This window comes from Scatophagus argus, chromosome 21 (genome assembly GCF_020382885.2).
Source record: "Scatophagus argus isolate fScaArg1 chromosome 21, fScaArg1.pri, whole genome shotgun sequence".
Taxonomy (NCBI): Eukaryota; Metazoa; Chordata; class Actinopteri; family Scatophagidae; genus Scatophagus; species Scatophagus argus.
Window position 1 is genome coordinate 1,328,368 of NC_058513.1, and position 19,062 is coordinate 1,347,429.

The 19,062-nt window shown below is 41.7% G+C and overlaps 1 protein-coding gene across 10 annotated transcripts in view; it reads left to right on the forward strand.

The window, feature by feature from the left end:
- The window catches only part of ryr2a (ryanodine receptor 2a (cardiac)), a 155,302-nt gene that overhangs the window by 72,283 nt on the left and 63,957 nt on the right, over nt 1–19,062 (forward strand). For 5 of the 10 annotated variants that reach the window (XM_046378163.1, XM_046378170.1, XM_046378167.1 and 2 more), the window contains exons 20-45: nt 166–370; nt 586–690; nt 1,746–1,849; nt 2,077–2,160; nt 2,369–2,528; nt 3,455–3,602; nt 3,797–3,900; nt 4,444–4,548; nt 4,673–4,847; nt 5,079–5,287; nt 5,877–6,053; nt 6,238–6,383; nt 6,545–6,659; nt 6,943–7,103; nt 7,213–7,372; nt 8,048–8,134; nt 9,192–9,323; nt 9,495–9,589; nt 9,699–9,874; nt 12,493–13,157; nt 13,603–13,803; nt 15,726–15,831; nt 15,911–16,054; nt 17,604–17,731; nt 18,276–18,421; nt 18,756–18,870. In XM_046378163.1, coding sequence (XP_046234119.1) covers nt 166–370; nt 586–690; nt 1,746–1,849; nt 2,077–2,160; nt 2,369–2,528; nt 3,455–3,602; nt 3,797–3,900; nt 4,444–4,548; nt 4,673–4,847; nt 5,079–5,287; nt 5,877–6,053; nt 6,238–6,383; nt 6,545–6,659; nt 6,943–7,103; nt 7,213–7,372; nt 8,048–8,134; nt 9,192–9,323; nt 9,495–9,589; nt 9,699–9,874; nt 12,493–13,157; nt 13,603–13,803; nt 15,726–15,831; nt 15,911–16,054; nt 17,604–17,731; nt 18,276–18,421; nt 18,756–18,870 — 4,153 coding nt within the window. The remainder of the gene's footprint in view (nt 1–165; nt 371–585; nt 691–1,745; nt 1,850–2,076; nt 2,161–2,368; nt 2,529–3,454; nt 3,603–3,796; nt 3,901–4,443; nt 4,549–4,672; nt 4,848–5,078; nt 5,288–5,876; nt 6,054–6,237; nt 6,384–6,544; nt 6,660–6,942; nt 7,104–7,212; nt 7,373–8,047; nt 8,135–9,191; nt 9,324–9,494; nt 9,590–9,698; nt 9,875–12,492; nt 13,158–13,602; nt 13,804–15,725; nt 15,832–15,910; nt 16,055–17,603; nt 17,732–18,275; nt 18,422–18,755; nt 18,871–19,062) is intronic. The other 5 variants (XM_046378165.1, XM_046378172.1, XM_046378171.1 and 2 more) reach the window with 3 other exon arrangements.

Below are 19,062 nucleotides of genomic sequence, written 5' to 3' on the forward strand. Positions count from 1 at the left end.
AGACAACTATTTTCTATATTATTTCACCTGCAGCCATCTCTTGAAAAATGTTATTTGTGGCCAGTGAAATGCATTTTGAGAAAGTAAAGAAATACAATTTCCCATGCCTGGTGAAGTGTAAGCTCTCCTCCTTGATTGCTTTCACTGTTGTGTGTCGTGCTGCAGGGTGCGTTTCCTCCTTGGGGGTCGTCATGGGGAGTTTAAGTTCCTACCTCCTCCAGGTTACGCCCCTTGCTATGAGGCGGTGTTGCCCAGGGAGAAACTGAAGCTAGAACCCAGTCAGGACCAGACTGCAGCCAGAGACCTGTTGGGACCTACTGTCACCTTGAGCCAGGCAGCATTCACCCCCACCCCTGTGGACACCAGTCAGGTACAGACCACTGTCAGGGTTATTACAGTGCCAGCTTTGATGAGGGCTCATTTGTATGGACCTCTTAAATTAATTGAAAATTATGAATAAGCACAGACACAAAATATACAATCTCTGTATAAAATAAATAAGATGTTCCATTTTAATTTAAATGTCTTTTTCCAAAATTTCTATTGATGCCACTTTTGTGTGTGTGTGTGTGTGTGTGTGTGTAGATTGTGCTGCCACCTCACCTGGAGAGAATCAGGGAGAAGCTTGCAGAAAACATTCATGAACTTTGGGTGATGAACAAGATAGAACTGGGCTGGACCTACGGCGCAGTGAGTATCAGACAAACAGCTCAGTACTGTATATCAGCCTCCAAAATGTAGTGGAGGAGAGGTATAAAGCAGGAGAAAATGCAAATACTCAAGTACAGAACAAGTAGTTCACAGTTGTACTTAAGTATAGTGCTTGAGTAAATTCTCGGTTGATCACTAATTTTTATTACCTTTGGTTGTTCAGTGGCACCATTTTATCAGGCCGAGGCTGAATGTTCATTTGGCAGAGCTGTGACCTAACCCGCCTCTTCGGCTCATCCAGTGCTGAGCGCAGCTGTTGTGTGAGGGTATTGTGGCTCAACTTTGACACAGCTACACCCACAGGAGGGTTCTTATTTGTTACCCAGTCTGTACTTTGGTGTGGTACTTTGGTCTCGCCCTGTATTCAGATATAACATATCGCATCCCCAACAATCAGTTGTGAAACCTGTTACGGACTGGGGCTGTACAAAGACTGAAGTTACCTAGACGTAACTCCAGTTCAATGACTACCCCCATCGAGGTGTCCCCTGGTTCCCCTCATCCTCAGTTTAAACGGTACCTGGCAGCAGATTCGTTTAACCTGTATTTAGACCAGTTCAGGTGTTGCAATTATTGGTGCAGGGTTGCAGTGTGGTGTGGGAGTGTTTGTTTCTCTCTGACACTGAATGTGTTATGTCACCAACACATAAAATAAATAAGGAAAATGCAGCATTTTTCTGATGTTTGCAACAAATGGCGCGATTTGGTGCTTCCTCGTTAAATCTAGCCAAGTTTTCTCATTTGTTTGTTGGAGGATTTGAATATATGATGCTTTGTGGAGAGATCATTTGTTATTTCAGGATAATTGGTGGTTCTGTTTGTTCTCTAGATCCTGCTATCAGAGCAGTTTAACATTGGAACAATTACTGCTTTAAGCATCCCCTGCTGTCTCATCGCCAATGCCTAAACACATTACCCGCTCTCAAGTGAACGAGAGGAGACCTGATCTGGTCGGAATACAGTCGCACATTTGCTTTGTGTGTGTGTGTGCATGTGTGTGTGCTTGTTCATGCGCATGTTTGTCTGTATTTCAGGTGCGAGATGATAACAAGCGGCAACACCCCTGTCTGGTGGAGTTCTCCAAACTTCCTGAACAAGAGCGAAGCTACAACTTACAGATGTCTTTAGAGACTCTCAAGTAATGCATAGTGCAATGAGCTGTGTGACATATTGCATTTAGATGACAAATCTATGACACCTTCATGTGTTTATTCTATAACTCTAAGTTTCTGTCTGGGAAATAGACGGGGAACTCAGTAAGTTTCCATGTGGCATGTAGAAGTATGATTGATGGTTGGGTCAGTATCAAACACCTGACCACCAAATTTTTTCACCAGTTTCATCATGTGCGTGTTTGTGTTACAGAACTCTCCTGGCCTTGGGTTGCCATGTTGGCTTAGCAGACGAACACGCTGTAGAGAAAGTCAAGAGCATGAAACTGTCGCCAACGTGAGTCACCTCCACCATCAGCAAAATAAAAGCAAAGAAATGTCACAAATTAACAAGGATGTGATGCAGGATGGCACTTACTTAATGTGATGGGGGGACATTTCATGAGATGGTTAATACAACAAAAACGGAGGGTCTTGTACATCAGCACATGAAGCTTGAGCATTTGGCAAGTTAAAGATTCAATGGCTCATATCTGTCTGTGCAGTTATGAGTTGTCCAGTGGTTACAAGCCTGCACCTCTGGACCTGAGTCACATCAAACTGACCTCCACCCAGGAAGCCATGGTGGACAAACTGGCTGAGAATGCACACAACGTCTGGGCAAGAGACCGCATCCGCCAGGGCTGGACCTATGGCATCCAACAGGTAGGAGACTTGACACACATTGTTAAACATTATATGTGTGTGTTTACGTTTATCCCAGACTAAGTACCATTTTTAGGTACTATGTACTATACCGCCCAGCAGTAAAGCAGTTAAAATAACTTCCCCTCAACCTGCCCTAAGTCCTGCAAGTTGGGTAGTATGCAGGAGTTTGCTTGGAACTTTTGAATCACTCTTTCTCTCACACACCTGGGATTTTGAACAGATGTGTGAAGTATTCTTCTGCTTCCAATCACAGCTGTACTATCCCAGCAGGGAGCAATCTTGAGACTTAAAGTCAAACTGGGGGGCACTAACAACAATGAAAAAGACCAGTTGAACAAAGACAAATAGCAATGTGAGATGATAGCGGCGTCTTCATCTTTAAACTGGCAAACTAGAATGTCATTTGCTCAGTTTTCTTCGAGGAAATATCACCATTTGGCAGTACATTGAGTGGCTCAAAACTAGAGACTGTTTTCCCCATTTCATCCAGTTAGCTGACCAGAAGCAGCAGTTATCTCCTTAGACCAGGCATGTCAAACTGGTCCACAGGAGGGCCGGTGTGGCTACAGGTTTTTGTGCCAACCAACCAAGAGCACACCGTTTGACCAATCAGCTGTCTGAAGACGGAGATCAGTTGATTAAATGAGTCAAGTCTGGTGTGCTGCTACTTGGTTGGAAAGAAAACCTGCAGCCACACCGTCCCTCCTGTGGACCAGTTTGAGATGCCTGCCTTAGACAAAGAAAACACATGCCTTGCAGTTTGCTGCTGCACTGGAGCTATGAGAGATAGTCTCATCTAAGGTTACCTTAGTGATGGCAGTGAGGAAGGGAATATCTCTGCTGTTTGACTTGACAAAATTAGCACTACATTTTTACTGAGTGATTGTTTCGTTTTTATTGATCTGTCCTCTGTCTCTTCTCAGGATGTGAAGAACCGTAGAAACCCTCGCCTGGTACCCTACATTCTGCTGGATGAGAGAACCAAGAAGTCCAACAAAGACAGTCTGAGAGAGGCTGTCAGGACTTTGCTGGGATATGGATACAACCTTGAAGCTCCCGACCAAGACCATGGTACAATACCCACCATTCACTGTATTATATTATACAGTGACTTGATATTTTTTTGTTTTCTACAGTCATTTGGGGAGGAGGGGGGCAAAAACAACATCTTGGTTACACAAAAGATAATTAAAATGATAATGTGTCCAAGAGATTGATCATTAGATTGTGTGTGTTTGTGTGTGTCTTCTCTGTCTCCCAAACAGCAGCTCAATCTGACCCCAGCAACATGTCTGCTGAGAGGTTCCGCATTTTCAGAGCAGAGAAAACCTACTGTGTTAATGCAGGGAAGTGGTACTTTGAGATGGAGGTAAGAAGAGATAAATAAATAGAGATAAATAGATAAGTAATATGACATTACAGACATAGACATTCAATATTTCTTTCTCTGAAATTTATCAGCTGTTGATCTAAACAGACTGTACAGCTTACTATGATCACTTTCTTATTGAAAAAATAATAACTATTAGGAAGTAATAAAGTGATTAGCTTTATCACAGGGACCCTGAAATACATATTTTCTGCAGCTTATCTGGCAACACAATATCTTTCAGTTTAATTTAATGTACTGTACTTCATAACGGTCTATTCTGATCTATAGTGTCAAGAGCAGTACGTTGGCATGAAGAAATAATAAAAACCTTTGCTAAATGTTGTTAATGTTCCATGTGTTTTTTTTTAATCCAATATATTTTGCAGATACCAGTAAACAAACATTATTTTTTGTCAAATGACCCCTAAACTCCAACTGAGTGCAGGGTGTTGCTATTGCCAAGTTATCACGCTGAGATTTTACTGTCAATGTTTTTCGGTTCCTAAACTGGATATTAAACACTCCCTGCCTCCCACACAGGTATTAACAGCAGGGCAGATGAGGGTGGGCTGGGCCAGGCCAGGATGCCTCCCAGACCAGGAGCTGGGATCTGATGACCAGGCATTTGTCTTTGATGGCTTCAAGGTGGCTGGATGTTTCTTTGCTCTGCATATCCCATTTGTTCAGTTTCTTGCCATGGAACCAGTTATGTGTTTCTTAAGCTTTGTCTAAATTTTTTTAATAAAGGGGATTTTGTTTTTTCCCTTAGGTCCAGCGCTGGCATCAGGGTAATGAGCACTTTGGACGTGCCTGGCAGGCAGGCGACGTAGTCGGCTGCATGGTGGATCTGAATGAACACACCATGATGTTCACACTTAATGGAGAAGTTCTGCTCGATGACTCTGGATCTGAGCTGGCCTTCAAGGACTTTGAAGTCGGTGGAGGTCAGTGCTATGTTATTGACAATGCGTATGAGACGTAGAGACACAATGGTAACATGGAGTTGTTAGTCAGTCCTTTATAATATTTTCAGGTAAATCTCTTCAAGTTGTCAGTTGACCAGCTGAACATTTGGTTTTCAGAAATGGTCTTTTAAGCGGTTCAGGTGCTTTACCACCTGTTACAGGTGGTAAAGAGCTTCATCTTAGTATCTGATTTCTTCTGTATGTCTCCAGGCTTTATCCCAGTGTGCAGTCTGGGTGTGTGTCAGGTGGGCAGGATGAACTTTGGTAAAGACGTCAGCACTTTGAAGTACTTCACCATCTGTGGCCTGCAGGAAGGCTACGAGCCATTTGCTGTCAACATGAATCGAGATGTCACCATGTGGCTCAGCAAGAGGCTTCCTCAGTTCGTCCCTGTCCCCACCAACCACCAACACATAGAGGTGAGGGAAGTCACCCACAGCACATGGGACTGTGTAGCAAGCAGTTGCTGTAGATATGTCGTAGGGCTTTCAGTGGCATTGGGCTGAGATCTGGACTTATACCTTAATGACCCTTTGCTGAGTTCCACCACTTGAACACAGACTGGCTAGTTGTAATATCGACCAGCTCTGACCAGGATCTGAGAATTATATGACTACACTGAATATGAATATCACTGTATAGTGATATTCATATTCCAGAGAGACTGAAAGGAGATATACATTTCTCTTTATCTGTTACATCAACAATTAACTAGCACTTCTGTGCTGCAGTACATATTGTAGACCCTGCTGTCTTCCTTCTCTCTGAAATCGTTTTTTTCCAAAAATTGCATAATATGTCTTCAGGGAGTGCAGTTAGTGAAACTGTGGGCTCCATGCTAGCAACAGCTTGATGGAGCAGCAGTGGATAACAACAAAGTTTGAGAAAGGTCAATTCAGACACATTTCAGTACATTTCTGAATAATGTTTGGTCTCCATGGTTTTTCACACAAAACTGTTCAGTTAACTGACAAAACTGCTGGTTTTTGATTCTCCCTCTTTTGCTAGGTGACAAGGATAGATGGGACAGTGGAGTCATGTCCATGCCTCAGGGTCACTCAGAAGTCATTTGGCTCTCAGAACAGTTACACCGACATTACCTTCTACAGACTGAGCATGCCTATAGAGTGTTCAGAGTCCTTCTCCAGATCCCAGCCTAACGAGGGGCTCTTCTCACCAAAGCGGGTAAAACGTGACTTAAAATGCATACACATATGACCAACCGATGCTCAATGCAATCCATCTGTTGTATAGAGGTGGAATTCATTGTATTTTATTTGTATGTTTTATTGTATTTTTCTTGAAATTGCATGGCGTACACCTGTATGATTGAGAACATGTGTGGTATGTTCACTGACTGTTTCTGCAGGAGCTGGAGGACTTTGAAACTGTGTCAGACTTTGAGGTCCTAATGAAGACCTCTCATGGTCACAATGGTCCAAATGGACCTGACAGAGACGAATTCAACAACCACAAAGATTATAACCAGGAGAAGCCCTCAAAACTCAAGCAAAGGTAAACCCTTGATTCCTTCATATCAGTGGTGAAGGTTCAACAGGTTTAAACTTTCTGTCATTTTCAGCTTGTACACTTGTGTAATTTTTAGCCTTCTGCCACTCTGTTTGGTCACTATTTTTAAACTTTTATAAACGTAAAACAATTATCTGATCTGCCAGGTTTATGTTGAAGAGAAACAAGCCAGACAACAGCTGTCAATCATCTGCTCGCCTGTCAGAGGAGGTGATGGCTGATGACAGAGATGAATATGAATTCCTCATGCAAGCCTCTACTGTAAGACAGTACACATACAGAACACACTCACATTGCAATATCCATGTTACTCATGATGAGTAAATTAATAAATTGTGAATATAATGCATACAGAAAAGTGTGACAATTTAGTCATTAAATTTGAATTCATTTGCAGCTTTCAACTATCATTGCAGTCTCTGGATTTTTGCAGATCATGTTTATCCCCTGGATCTGGTCAAAGTGTTCACCCAGTTTGGAAAAGTAACTGTGAATAATGAGAAATGTAGTTACGCTTGACTTCATTGAGCCTCTGTCTGTGCAGCACTACTACTCAGTGCGGATCTTCCCTGGTCAGGATCCCAGCAATGTGTGGGTGGGTTGGGTCACCTCTGACTTTCATCAGTATGACCCAAGCTTTGAGCTGCACAAAGTCCGAACTGTCACTGTCACCCTTGGAGATGAGAAGGGCAAAGTTCATGAGAGGTCAGTCAGGCTGCAGTCAGCCCATAGATTATGTTGGTCAGGGATGTATTAGAAAGGCTGCAGTTTTTAAGGCTACATCATGTGACTTCAGTTAACCATTGTTCTCTAGCATAAAGCGGAGTAACTGTTACATGGTGTGGGCTGGGGAGAGCACCAGTCCTGGTCAGGGGAGGAACAACAATGGCTTGGAGATTGGCTGTCTGGTCGACACAACAAACGGACTGCTGACCTTCACAGCCAACGGCAAAGAACTCAGCACATACTACCAGGTAAATATTTCATGTGGTTTTTTAAAGGTCGTTTTCTTCATTTCCTGTTTATCTTCTTCTCCCTTCCTGACACTTTTTGTCATTCTACCATCTGTACTTTCTTTAATTTTTCTTTTTACACCAAACTGTGCTTTATTCCTCGTGCCTCATTTCTTTTTCTCCACTTTCATTCTTCATTCTAGCATTTTCTCTTATTGTCCAGCACATGTTGGACTGAAACTAAACTGCCTGTTTTTTTATGACACGGCATATAAAAAGCAGTAACATCACCATCGTGTCGTTGGCTGATGTTGCCACTAATTAAGAGTCAGACGTCAGGCTGAGACCCCTCACAGAGATACACAACACATAGAGCCACAGACCTTGAACTCACATTAGCTTTGTAGCTGATGTCTCTTTTTTATTTCTACCAACATGAGCACATGTCTTGACCTGCACTTTGTCATGCTGAACACAAAATCAAACTAGCATTAAACCGTTGATGACTGTGTATCGCTTCAGAACTTAGCATTTTAAACTGACTGAACTCCACATGTGCAGCTAACTGTTGTGGTCCGTATTCTTCAACAAAACTGATAACAAAACGTCTGTTGGCTGATATGTTACCAGAATAACAAAAAATAAAAGAAATAGAATGAATGAATGAACTAGTTAAACACTCTTTCCTCTCCACAGGTGGAGCCTAGTACTAAGCTGTTCCCAGCAGTCTTTGCCAAGGCCACCAGCCCCAATGTCTTCCAGTTCGAACTGGGTCGTATTAAGGTGAGAGGGACACATTTACAGCTTCATCATCAAGCTAAAGTAGCTGTATCACCTTTTAATCTGTCTTCCACTTCTGAATATACATCAGGATTTGGAGGTTTGCTCTAACCTCAGTGACAGGTAACCCTGCCATTTCCCCTTGCTGTTTCATAATAAAAGCGCTCTACCTAGTGGCACATAGTTGAAAATATTTTTATGTTCTATGGATAAACAAATACATTTACATTGTTTGTTTGACAAACATTGTAAACGTATTGGTTTTAAGCTCTCATGTTAAATTTTTCTCTGTGGCAGCCTTCTGGTCTGCTGTCTGTTTACTGATGCTCTGTGCCAGAAGAGGGAGCTTGCAATCAACAGATTTAAACCTCTGTCCCTGCCCTTCTTAAATGTAAAGTTACCCTTTTTACTCATGACCACAACAGTCTCTCATCTAATGTCAGTTGGGGGTGAAATTATGTATTGTACATGACAAAGTGAACACTAATGTGAAAAGCAACATGAATGCAACGATCAGCCGCATCATTAAAACCACCAGCTTGATATTCTGTAGGTCCCCTTTGTGTTGCCAGAACAGCTCTGACCTGTCAGGGGAAGGGACACAGGACCTCTTGGGGTACTTTGTGGTCACCGGCATTGGGATGTTGGATCCTCTGGGTCCTGTATGTTGAGGGTGGGGCCTCCACGTGGGAGGGTGGATTCATCTTATTCCAGTGCATACCCACAGATTCTCGATCAGGTTGGGTTCTGGGGGGTCTGCAGGTTGTTATGGTCCTTGAGACATTCCTGAGCTGTTGAAATGTGCCTGGATGAATGGTCAAGCTGTCTAAAGGCTGCTGCTGACAGGAAGAGCCGTTGTCATGGGTCGATGAACGTCCACATGATTGCCAGGACCCAAGCTTTCCCCGCAGAGCATTGCATCGTAAACGGATGATTAATGTTATTGGCTTCACCTGTGAGTGGTTTTAATGTTGTGGCTGATTGGTGTGTGTTCTCAATATCTTTTTCGGCCCGTCTGTCTTATATGATTTTGTGTCATTGTCAACATGCTTGTTTCCAGAATGTAATGCCTCTCTCAGCTGGTCTGTTTAAGAGTGAGAGGAAGAACCCAGTTCCTCAGTGTCCTCCACGGCTGCACATCCAGTTTCTCACTCCTGTATTATGGAGTCGCGTTCCCAACCACTTCCTCAAGGTAACAACTCCTACCTATTTATAGCAGGCTTGCTTTTTTGGGGTTTCTTTTGTTGCTTTATTTTGGGCAGTTTATTGGCAAAATTGTAAATCATTAATTGTGCAATGTATAGAATAAAAAGAGGGACAGACACTGACAGAAATAGAGTGTGAAACATTGTTTTTTCCTCAGGTGTCAGCATCCAGAGTGAATGACAGACATGGTTGGCTGGTCCAGTGTAACGAACCTCTGCAGTTCATGTCTCTGCACATTCCGGAGGAGAGCAGGTGGAGTACCCACAGCTACATACACACACACACACACACACACACACACACACCTTTTTATCTTCCTGCACTTTTTTGCTCATGCGGCGTCTGTCTGTGTGTTGTCTAGGTCGTTGGATATCCTGGAGCTGTCTGAGCAGAGGGATTTATTAAAGTTTCACTACCATACCCTCAGACTGTACTCTGCAATCTGTGCACTGGGAAACAACCGGGTGGCACATGCCCTCTGCTCCCATGTAGACGAGTCACAGCTCCTGCAGGCTATAGAGAACAAGTACATGCCAGGTAACACACATATAGTATGAAAAGAATAACTGCATGCAAGATACCAGAGCATGTTCCTGAGAAATAAATAGAGGCTGGGCAATAGTGAGAGCCTGCTCATAGAGATGTACTTAAAGAATAAGGTTTGAATTATTAGATATTTTTCTTATCGTCATCAAATCCCAAGGAAAGTCTTGCGCCAACAATTAGTTAATCTCTCTGTCAATCCTTTGACTTCTTAGCTATAAGGCAGTTGGTTCCTAATGAAGACATAAATCTTTTAAAAATATTCAGCGAGTCTGTATTTCATCTGACAAAGACTGCATCCCTGATTTTCTTTTGGATTTTCCTGGGATCCTCCAATAAAACAGGACCGGTAGATGTTTGCAGAGTTCTTGAAGGCAAATGGTGAACTAATGTGCTTTTTTCTCTTGGTTCTGGTTAATATTCAAGTTGCAGAGTTTTGAATAGGTGTGTTTTTTTTTTTATTTTCATCACTTTGCTTATGGGAATAACACCAAGACTTGTAATCACAAATTGAACCCAGGAAACTAATTTCCCCAGATTATTAAACAGCATTTCTCTTTTTGTTTCAGGGCAGACAGTAGTACTCATTTAACTTAAAAAAAAATATTGCTCCATTTACTGACATAAAACAGGTAGTTGCATCATGGTTCACCTCCTGAGATGCATTCACCCTTTGTGTGCATACACCATATGAATGGATTATTAGTACAAAGATGAATATTACGGTGGTTGAGCCAGACCAAATTTGAACTTCTTATCTTATGATCTTATGTACTGTTGATATAAGTGTAGTTACATAAAAAATATAGTTTATCTCGTGTCTGAAGTGGCATTTAATGTAATGGCAACACTTAAGTAAAACATTTAGAGTTGTGTGAAGAATGGTAATTATAACTAAATTTGGGGATTTTTTTTCAAGTGCAATATTGTAATGCGTTTATTTTATGCTTGTAACTCGGATATTTAAATAAAATGGCTAAGAATAAATACAATTCTCCAGGTAGCCAAAAGGGTGTGTCTTTTGACTTGTGACAGTCTTTAAACAAAAAGTAGATGTGAGAGACTCAAACAAAATAAATTACATCCTTTACATTCATACACTGCAAATACATCAAGTATGTTCACCCTCGACCATCCACACCCCCAGCTCTCGGCTGTTGCATAAAAACAGCTTAAATTATTAAAAGCATAAGTGGGTTGTGTCAAGAGGAGAAACTTAAGATGTCCTGAAGCGGCGGAAAGAATTAATAGATCTCAGAAAATCATTCTAGTCAGATGGATGCGTTTGAAATTCTGGGCACAAACAACAAAGGATGTTGCATAAGACTGAGTGGATGCAAAGATCTACATAGAACCAAAAGCTGTTTCAAATCGGAAGGACAGTTGAAATAAACACATTTGAAAATGAATTGAACTTAGTGAAACTACGTTCTGGATTTAGGCGAGTTAAGCACTTCATACATAAAGCAATGGGGAGTTATATAACAAATCTACAAAGAAAATTGTACACACCCTAAAGGTGCAATTTGTAAAATCAAACCTATAAGCCACTGAAGTCTCTTTTATCAAACTAAGACAAACTGAATTGCCTTGTTAATTCATCATAAAACAGACTTCATTCAAATGGAAAATAACTGAAACAGAGCTCATCAAAAACCTTTGTTTGTTTCTCAACAGTTGCATTTGGTGAATCCTAAATTCACAGAGTAAAATGTGAAAGTATTCCAGCTACACAAACCATTTCTGCCCACTGCAGATGCCTGACTCTCCCTGTAGTGCCCCTGCCCACTATGGAATCATAGTCCTTGTCTGTGCCGCTGTGAATCACCCCCGTACTCTATCCTTTGTCATCAGCTGGCCTCTGCTGGTCTCAGAGCACGTGTTGGGTCCCACAAGAGTGTATAGCCGTGCTTAATGGCAGTCTGCAGCACCTAGTCGAGCTAATGGTAGCTGTAACCACAACCAAATTATATGAAAGAGTATAGTTTGCAGCAGGTAGCAGTTGCTTGCCTGATATGATGACTACTATGTTTTTGGAGCTACACTATATGGGCAGAAGTATTGGGCCACCTGACCATTACGCCAACAGGGACTTTAATGACATTGCATTCTAAATATATAGACAGTTTTGCAGCTATGACAGCTTCCACTCTTCTGGGAAGACTTTCCGCTAGATTTTGGGGTGTTTTTGTGGGATTTTTTGCCCATTCATGCAGTAGAGTGTTTGTGAGGTCAGGCACTGAAGTTGGACTAAAAGGTCTGGCTCACAATCAGCATTCCAGTTCATCCAGTAGGTGTTTGATTGGTCTTGAGGTTGAGGCTCTGCCTCATAGGTCTTCATGGACCTAAGGCACAATCATGCTGGAACAGAGAAACTCCTTCCCCAAAATGTTGCCACAAAGTTGGAGCATAGCATTGTCCAAAACATCTTGGTATGCTGAAGCACTGAGATTTCAGTTCACTGGAAGAAAAATAGCCCCACCCCAATACCTTTGTCTCTAAAGTGTACCTTTGAATTCTGTCCATATTTTACAAGTTGCTCCTTTGATGGGTCTAAGATAGTTTTAGTTGAATTTTGAGAACTATCTTCCTGTATGTCTCTCATTCTCCAGGTTTGCTTCGTGCGGGTTACTATGACCTCCTTATCGACATCCATCTGAACAGCTACGCCACAGCTCGACTCATGATGAACAATGAGTACATTGTTCCCATGACAGATGAAACCAAAAGCATCAGCTTGTTTCCTGATGAGAAGAAGAAACATGGCCTGCCAGGCATTGGCCTCAGTACCTCTCTGAGACCCAGAATGCAGTTCTCATCCCCGAGTTTTGTCTGTGGGAACGGACCTTCTCAGCGTAACAACAGCAACAGTGGATCAGGATCAGGGACAGGAGACTGTTTCCAGTACAGCCCTGAATTCCCTTTAGACATACTGAAAATTAAAACCATTGAAATGCTAACGGAGGCAGTGCGGGAGGGAAGCATGCACGTTCGAGATCCAATTGGAGGCAGCACTGAGTTTCTCTTTGTCCCCCTTATCAAATTGATCTACACAATGCTAATCATGGGAGTTTTCCAAAATGGAGATCTGAAGAACATCCTTAGACTGATTGAACCATCTGTGTTTTCTGAAAGACGAGAAGGGCAGGAAGACAAGCACATGGAGCTGGAGATTGTGAAGGAATTGGAGATTGAAGGAAGAGGACAGGATGGAGGGAGGAACTTGCCTAAAGAGGGGCTGTTACAGATGAAACTGCCAGAGCCTGTAAAACTCCAGGTGACACACAGTAAACCCTCTCAGTTGGTTTTACTATTTCAGTTTGGTGGTGTTCACTGCAGTGTTTTTAAAAAAACAACATTGAGTAAAAACAAATCATTGTTTCCTGCCACATTGCAATTGTTTTATATTGGACAATAATGGACTGGTTGCACAGCAGATATTTTGACTTGTCACAGCAAGAAAAACACAAGTCAACTTTATAACACTAGCAATGCTTAACTAAGAGTTAGCACACTAAAAGGACCTCCACAACATGGGGAACAGTTGATTGGAACAACACAAATAACACCTGTTGATCTACAGATTGGTTTTAGCAGTTCCTAAGCACTACCTTCAATCTGCAATGATATTACACCGTTTTTTTATTTATCTGAATAGTTCATCAAAATATTCCGGTGACATTATTTGTGATTGTATGTGTGTAATATTTATGTGTGTGTAGATGTGCCATGTGCTGCAGTACTTGTGTGACTGCCAGGTGCGCCATCGAATCGAGGCAGTGGTGGCCTTCTCTGATGACTTTGTGGCCTGTCTCCAAGACAACCAGCGGTTCCGCTACAATGAGGTGATGTTAGCGCTGAACATGTCTGCAGCCCTAACTGCCAAGAAGACCAAGGAGTTCAGATCTCCTCCTCAGGAACAGGTAGGAAGAGCACCGAAGAATGCCAGTTTCCAACAGAGCAGTGCAGAAGAGTAGGTTGTGCTCTTAAAACCGAAATTATACTTTTCGTGTCCGTGAGTGCTCAAAGGTCCGTGTCACAAGCAGAGGGTCTGCTTGTAGGCTGTGTGTGGATATCCATGTACCTCCAATTTTGTGACCACTATGTTACAACAAGCTACACAAAGCATCTGCAGATGTGTGGATACAAGCAGACTCCAGAGATTAACTAATAGGCTTTCAAAGGATCCACAGCTTTCTGAGTACTCATCTGTTTGGATGTACGGTATATTAAGTCCCTGAAAGAGCAGACTGTAGAAAAACACTGCGATGAACGAATGAATAATGCATATTTCAGTAGATTCAAAGATTCAAGATTCAAAGCATTTATTGTCACATGCACAGTAAGGAAACAGGTTTCCCAGTACAGTGAAATTCTTACTTTGCTGTCAACACTGAATGCCATAAAAAGTTTAAGGTATATTAAAAAATAGAATAATTTAACAAAATAGGCAATTTAAGAAGAGCATGCAAAAAATAAACTTAAAATATAAACTATGAATAAAGTAAAGTAAAGCTATATACATAAATGTGCACATATGCTACATCAGCTGTTGCAGTTGTGCAAAAGAATGAATAGTTGTGCAAAACTGTCAGGAGGTAAACAGCATGGTACATGTGTAATTATTGAATATTAAGGTGCATGTACAGTAGACAGTATTGCAGTTACTGTGTTACTGGATGTAAACAGTCAGTATGTGCAAGGGTACAGTCCATTGTTACAGACTCCTGTTTGCTGTTGAGGAGTCTGATGGTGGAGGGAAAGAAAGAGTTCCTGAGTCTGGTGGTCCTGCACTTCACACTCCTGTTCCTCCGGCCTGAGGGGAGTGAACAGACCTTGTTGGGGGTGGGTGGGGTGCTTGATGATGGAGGCAGCTCTCCTGTGGACTCTGCACTGGTAGATGGGCAAAGGAGTCCTGGTGATCTTAGACGCAGCCTTCACCACTCTCTGCAGGCCTTTGCGGTCCATGAGTGTAGAGCTGTCGTACCACACTGTGATGCAGCCGGTCAGGGTGGACTCAACAACGCAGCTGTAGAAGTTGCTGAGGATCTTTTGTTGACATGCCAAACTTCTTCAGCCTCCTCAGGAAGTACAGCCGCTGCTGAGCTTTCTTCACAAGCTGTGTGATGTTGAGTGTCCAGGTGAGGTCCTTACTGGTGTGGACCCCCAGATAATTGAAGCTGTTCACCCTCTCTACTTCCAGTCCCCAGATAAGCAGTGGCTGATGAGGGCTCTTCTCTTTCCTCATGTCCACTGTCATCTCCTTGGTCTTATCTGTGTTGAGGGTGAGGTTGTTGTCCTCACACCATGTCAACAGAGTGGCCACCTCCATCCCGTAGGCCGCCTCGTCTCAATATGAAATTGTCTGCATCAGTTGGTAAAATAGAATCATTATGGTAGTGTATGAAGTGGAGTATCAGCAAGAAGAACAGTATGCAGCAGAGAAAAATCAAAGATGAGATTCTTTGTAGACCATATACTATAGGTACTTTTTTATTTTATACCATGTTAATTGCTGATCTAGCTTGGAGCCTTTAACATTGGAGACCAGTTTATTTCTCTTCTCTCATCTTGACCAGTTTGGGGATCTGAATGTTTCTTCCACCACGGGAACAGACTCACTTTTGCAGTGTATATAACACAGTCCCTGAGCCACTTTCCATTTCTGCTTTGGCTCTGCAGACCCCACGTCCAATAGCATCTTCCCATACACCAGTGGGAACATACTCCCAGTACCCCACTCAGAAACTATGAACAAATGTGTGTTGGGTTTCTGTATTGTAATCCCAGCTCTTCCTGTGGAAGTGTGTGGTGAACAAGGCTTCTATCACGTGTGTTTCTACAGATCAACATGCTGCTGAACTTTAAGGATGACAAGCAGGAGTGTCCCTGTCCTGAATACATTCGAGAGCAGCTGCTTGACTTCCATGAAGACCTGATGAGACACTGTGGTAAAGTACCCATCTTTGAAATTGACTGTACTATCCAGCACATAGGATGCCCAGTATACCAATTTGTCCATTCTGTCAGGTATAGAGTTGGATGAGGAGAGAGGAATAGATGGTGACAGTGATTTCACCATCCGAGGTCGACTCATGTCTTTGGTGGAGAAAGTGGCTTACCTGAAGAAGAAGATGGCCAACCTGCCAAAGGAGAAAAAACACAGGAAACCCAGTGAGTCCACTGATCTGCCACACACACACAAACAGCCAGACAGCAGTGGGGTACATTGATAGTTAGTTACCCTAAATATGCATTATGGTTCTTGCAAATGTAGTGAGTAAATTCAGAATCCTGATGGATGAATCTGTTTAATTTGAATGACCCCCGTGACCTTCCCTGTGGAATTACCTAAAAGCACAAATTTTGCATGCCTTTGATTTCGTGCTGTTATTTCCTACTGCAATCTGTACATTCAATCAGAAAAGGTATAAACATTACAAACTCCCGTTATCAGCACTTCAATGGGCTTTGTGCTCAACATTGGATTTGGCTAGATCCTATTGGTAATGGAATTTTGAAAGGCTTTATGTTGATCAAATGAAGAAAGTCAAAGAATGTGGAACATTTCTAGGGTATGACTTCTTTTCCCCTAAAAATCATGTGAAAACAGAGCTCCTCTGAGAGTACTTTATCTTTCTCTCTCTCTTTAGCTCCCCATCCTTCTCTCTCTCTCTGTCTCTCTGAGGCTGTTCATATCTTGCATTATCATTAGAACTCTATTCCTCATTCTATGCAAATGAACACATACACGCCTGAACATCTCTGGGACAAACAAACACAACTTCTTCTGCACAAGGAAAGAAAAAACTTGAACTTATTTCATTTACAGGAAGGGCCAAATAATTAAACATTAGTCATAGACAGCATTTCACAAAGTTCGTAATGTTTTTTTTTTTTTTTTGACCCAATAACTAATAAAAAAACAAATTTTTGAGGGAACCTGGGGCCTTTCTCCTCAGGTTCCAAAGAATTACCCTATATTGCTTACTGTTTACTGTATTTCTAAGAAGTTTGTTGTAAACTATGAAGTTATTTGAAACAGTGTGTTCTGCTGCTAAATGTTGGCTAAATGTTGGCAGGTAAGACAAAGAGCACAGGGCTGGTGCTGCAATGCCGCAACATACTGAAACCTTTAACAAGGAAAAAAAAACAACAAGTTAATGTGTTTAATGTCAAATTTAAAAAAAACGGCACGGATGATTAAGAGTTTGCAATAGTAGTTTTTAGTTGATTACTTTTCTCCTGACACAACAACTCTCAAAACTGCACTATTTTTGAGGGAGTCTGGGAATACTGCAATATGTTCAAACATCCACTGCTTATCATGGCAGGTAAGAGAGCTCAAAAAAGTAAAATTGCACTACAGTGAACTAGATGGAAAACAGAAAGCATGTAGTCGATCCTGCCTTTGTTATGGCTTCTTCTTGTTGTTGTGCAGAAGATGTCAGTTGGATAAGTTGGCCGTAAATGCCTCAGGCCTTCTCTGAACGTCACTCAGATATCAGCTGGTCTTGTGTCCTGTTGTGATCAGAGGACTCAGGACTGATGTTAATAACAAGTTCAAACCAGTTCTCTCCCCCTCACTAGCTAGCAGTGTAGGAGCTTTTTATACGTCCCAGTGAAGTGGAAAATCAACAGAAAATAAAAATTTGAGGAGAAATAAGGTTTTATGAAAATGAACCCAAACTACCTCTCTCTCTCTCTCTCTCTGTTTCTGCAGGTACCTTACAGCAGTTGATTTCAGATACGATGGTCCGCTGGGCTCAGGAGTCAGTTATTGAAGATCCAGATCTGGTCAGAGCCATGTTTGTTCTTCTGCACCGGCAGTACGATGGCATTGGAGGACAGGTTGGTGTGTGTGTGTGTGTGTGTTCCTTTGTCTCTTTGTGTTTAATACTGTAGAAGCAACTCTACTTTTGTGGTTCATATAAAGTTTTATACAAAAGACATAAGAGCCGCATTTTCTAAAAAGCCAACCGGTTGACCAAATGCAAGTGATTTAATTAAAAACATGCAACTCTATATAAATCTCAAATATCTGTAGGATATTTGCTCTGAAAACTACAATACAACAATGTACAGTAGTTATCATAACAATCAACTATTTGGTTAGTTTACTTCACATGTTAGTACAAGTTTTTAAATTAAGAACCATCCAAACCAACTTCTGCTAATACAAGAAGTGGACAGTTATATTAAAACTACTTCAGAAAAGAAATAAATTATTACTGAATCCTCCTCTGTTGCTCTGATTTTCTCCCTGTTACATTGTTTCTCTTAACATATGGTAAGTGCTAAGGACCTGCTCGGTCAGCTTTATAGTATTGGGAAGGAGATGTGTAGACTTTAGCGATACATTTTAACAGAACGGAACCTGTCCCTTTCTGTCCAGGTGCGAGCTCTTCCTAAGACCTACACTATAAACTCTGTGTCAATCGAGGACACCATCAACCTGTTGGCTGCTCTGGGTCAGATCAGATCTCTGCTGAGTGTCCGTATGGGAAGAGAGGAGGAGAAGCTGATGATCAGAGGGTTGGGGTAAGACAACGCTCATCTGTCAGGCACCTGAATGCTGAATGAATTCTTATTTTCACTGATCCTCTTTTTTTTCTCTGTCTTGTTAACAGTCAGTTTGCATTTGTTAGTGCATAGGGCGACTGGACAAATATTTATATTGCCCAAAAATTCCTGATTAGAAAGTTATTTCCAACTTTCTAATCAAGAATTTTGATGAGATGTAATTCTAGTCTAATTTCAATTTGAGGCAAAGCAGACCAATCACAGGTTTCTGATGATGAATGATGAAAAACATGAAAAGTTCAAAGCTTAATGAAAAACATTAAGCTTTGAACTCGTCCCTCTTCCTCTACAGTGATATCATGAACAACAAGGTGTTCTACCAGCACCCTAACCTGATGAGAGCTCTGGGAATGCATGAGACTGTCATGGAGGTCATGGTCAATGTACTCAGTGGAGGAGACTCCAAGGTATGAGGGTGCATAAGCTGCAGAGCCAGAAGAAATAGGCTTATATTATTGAAACTGGAATAAGATGTTGAAAGAAAGGAGTTTTATCTTTAGCTGTCTTTTAGTATTAGCCTTGTCTAAACAGAGATGGACTCTAAATGAATCAAATGTATGTGTAAGCACATAAAGACATTTCAATAGTGATAAGAAAAC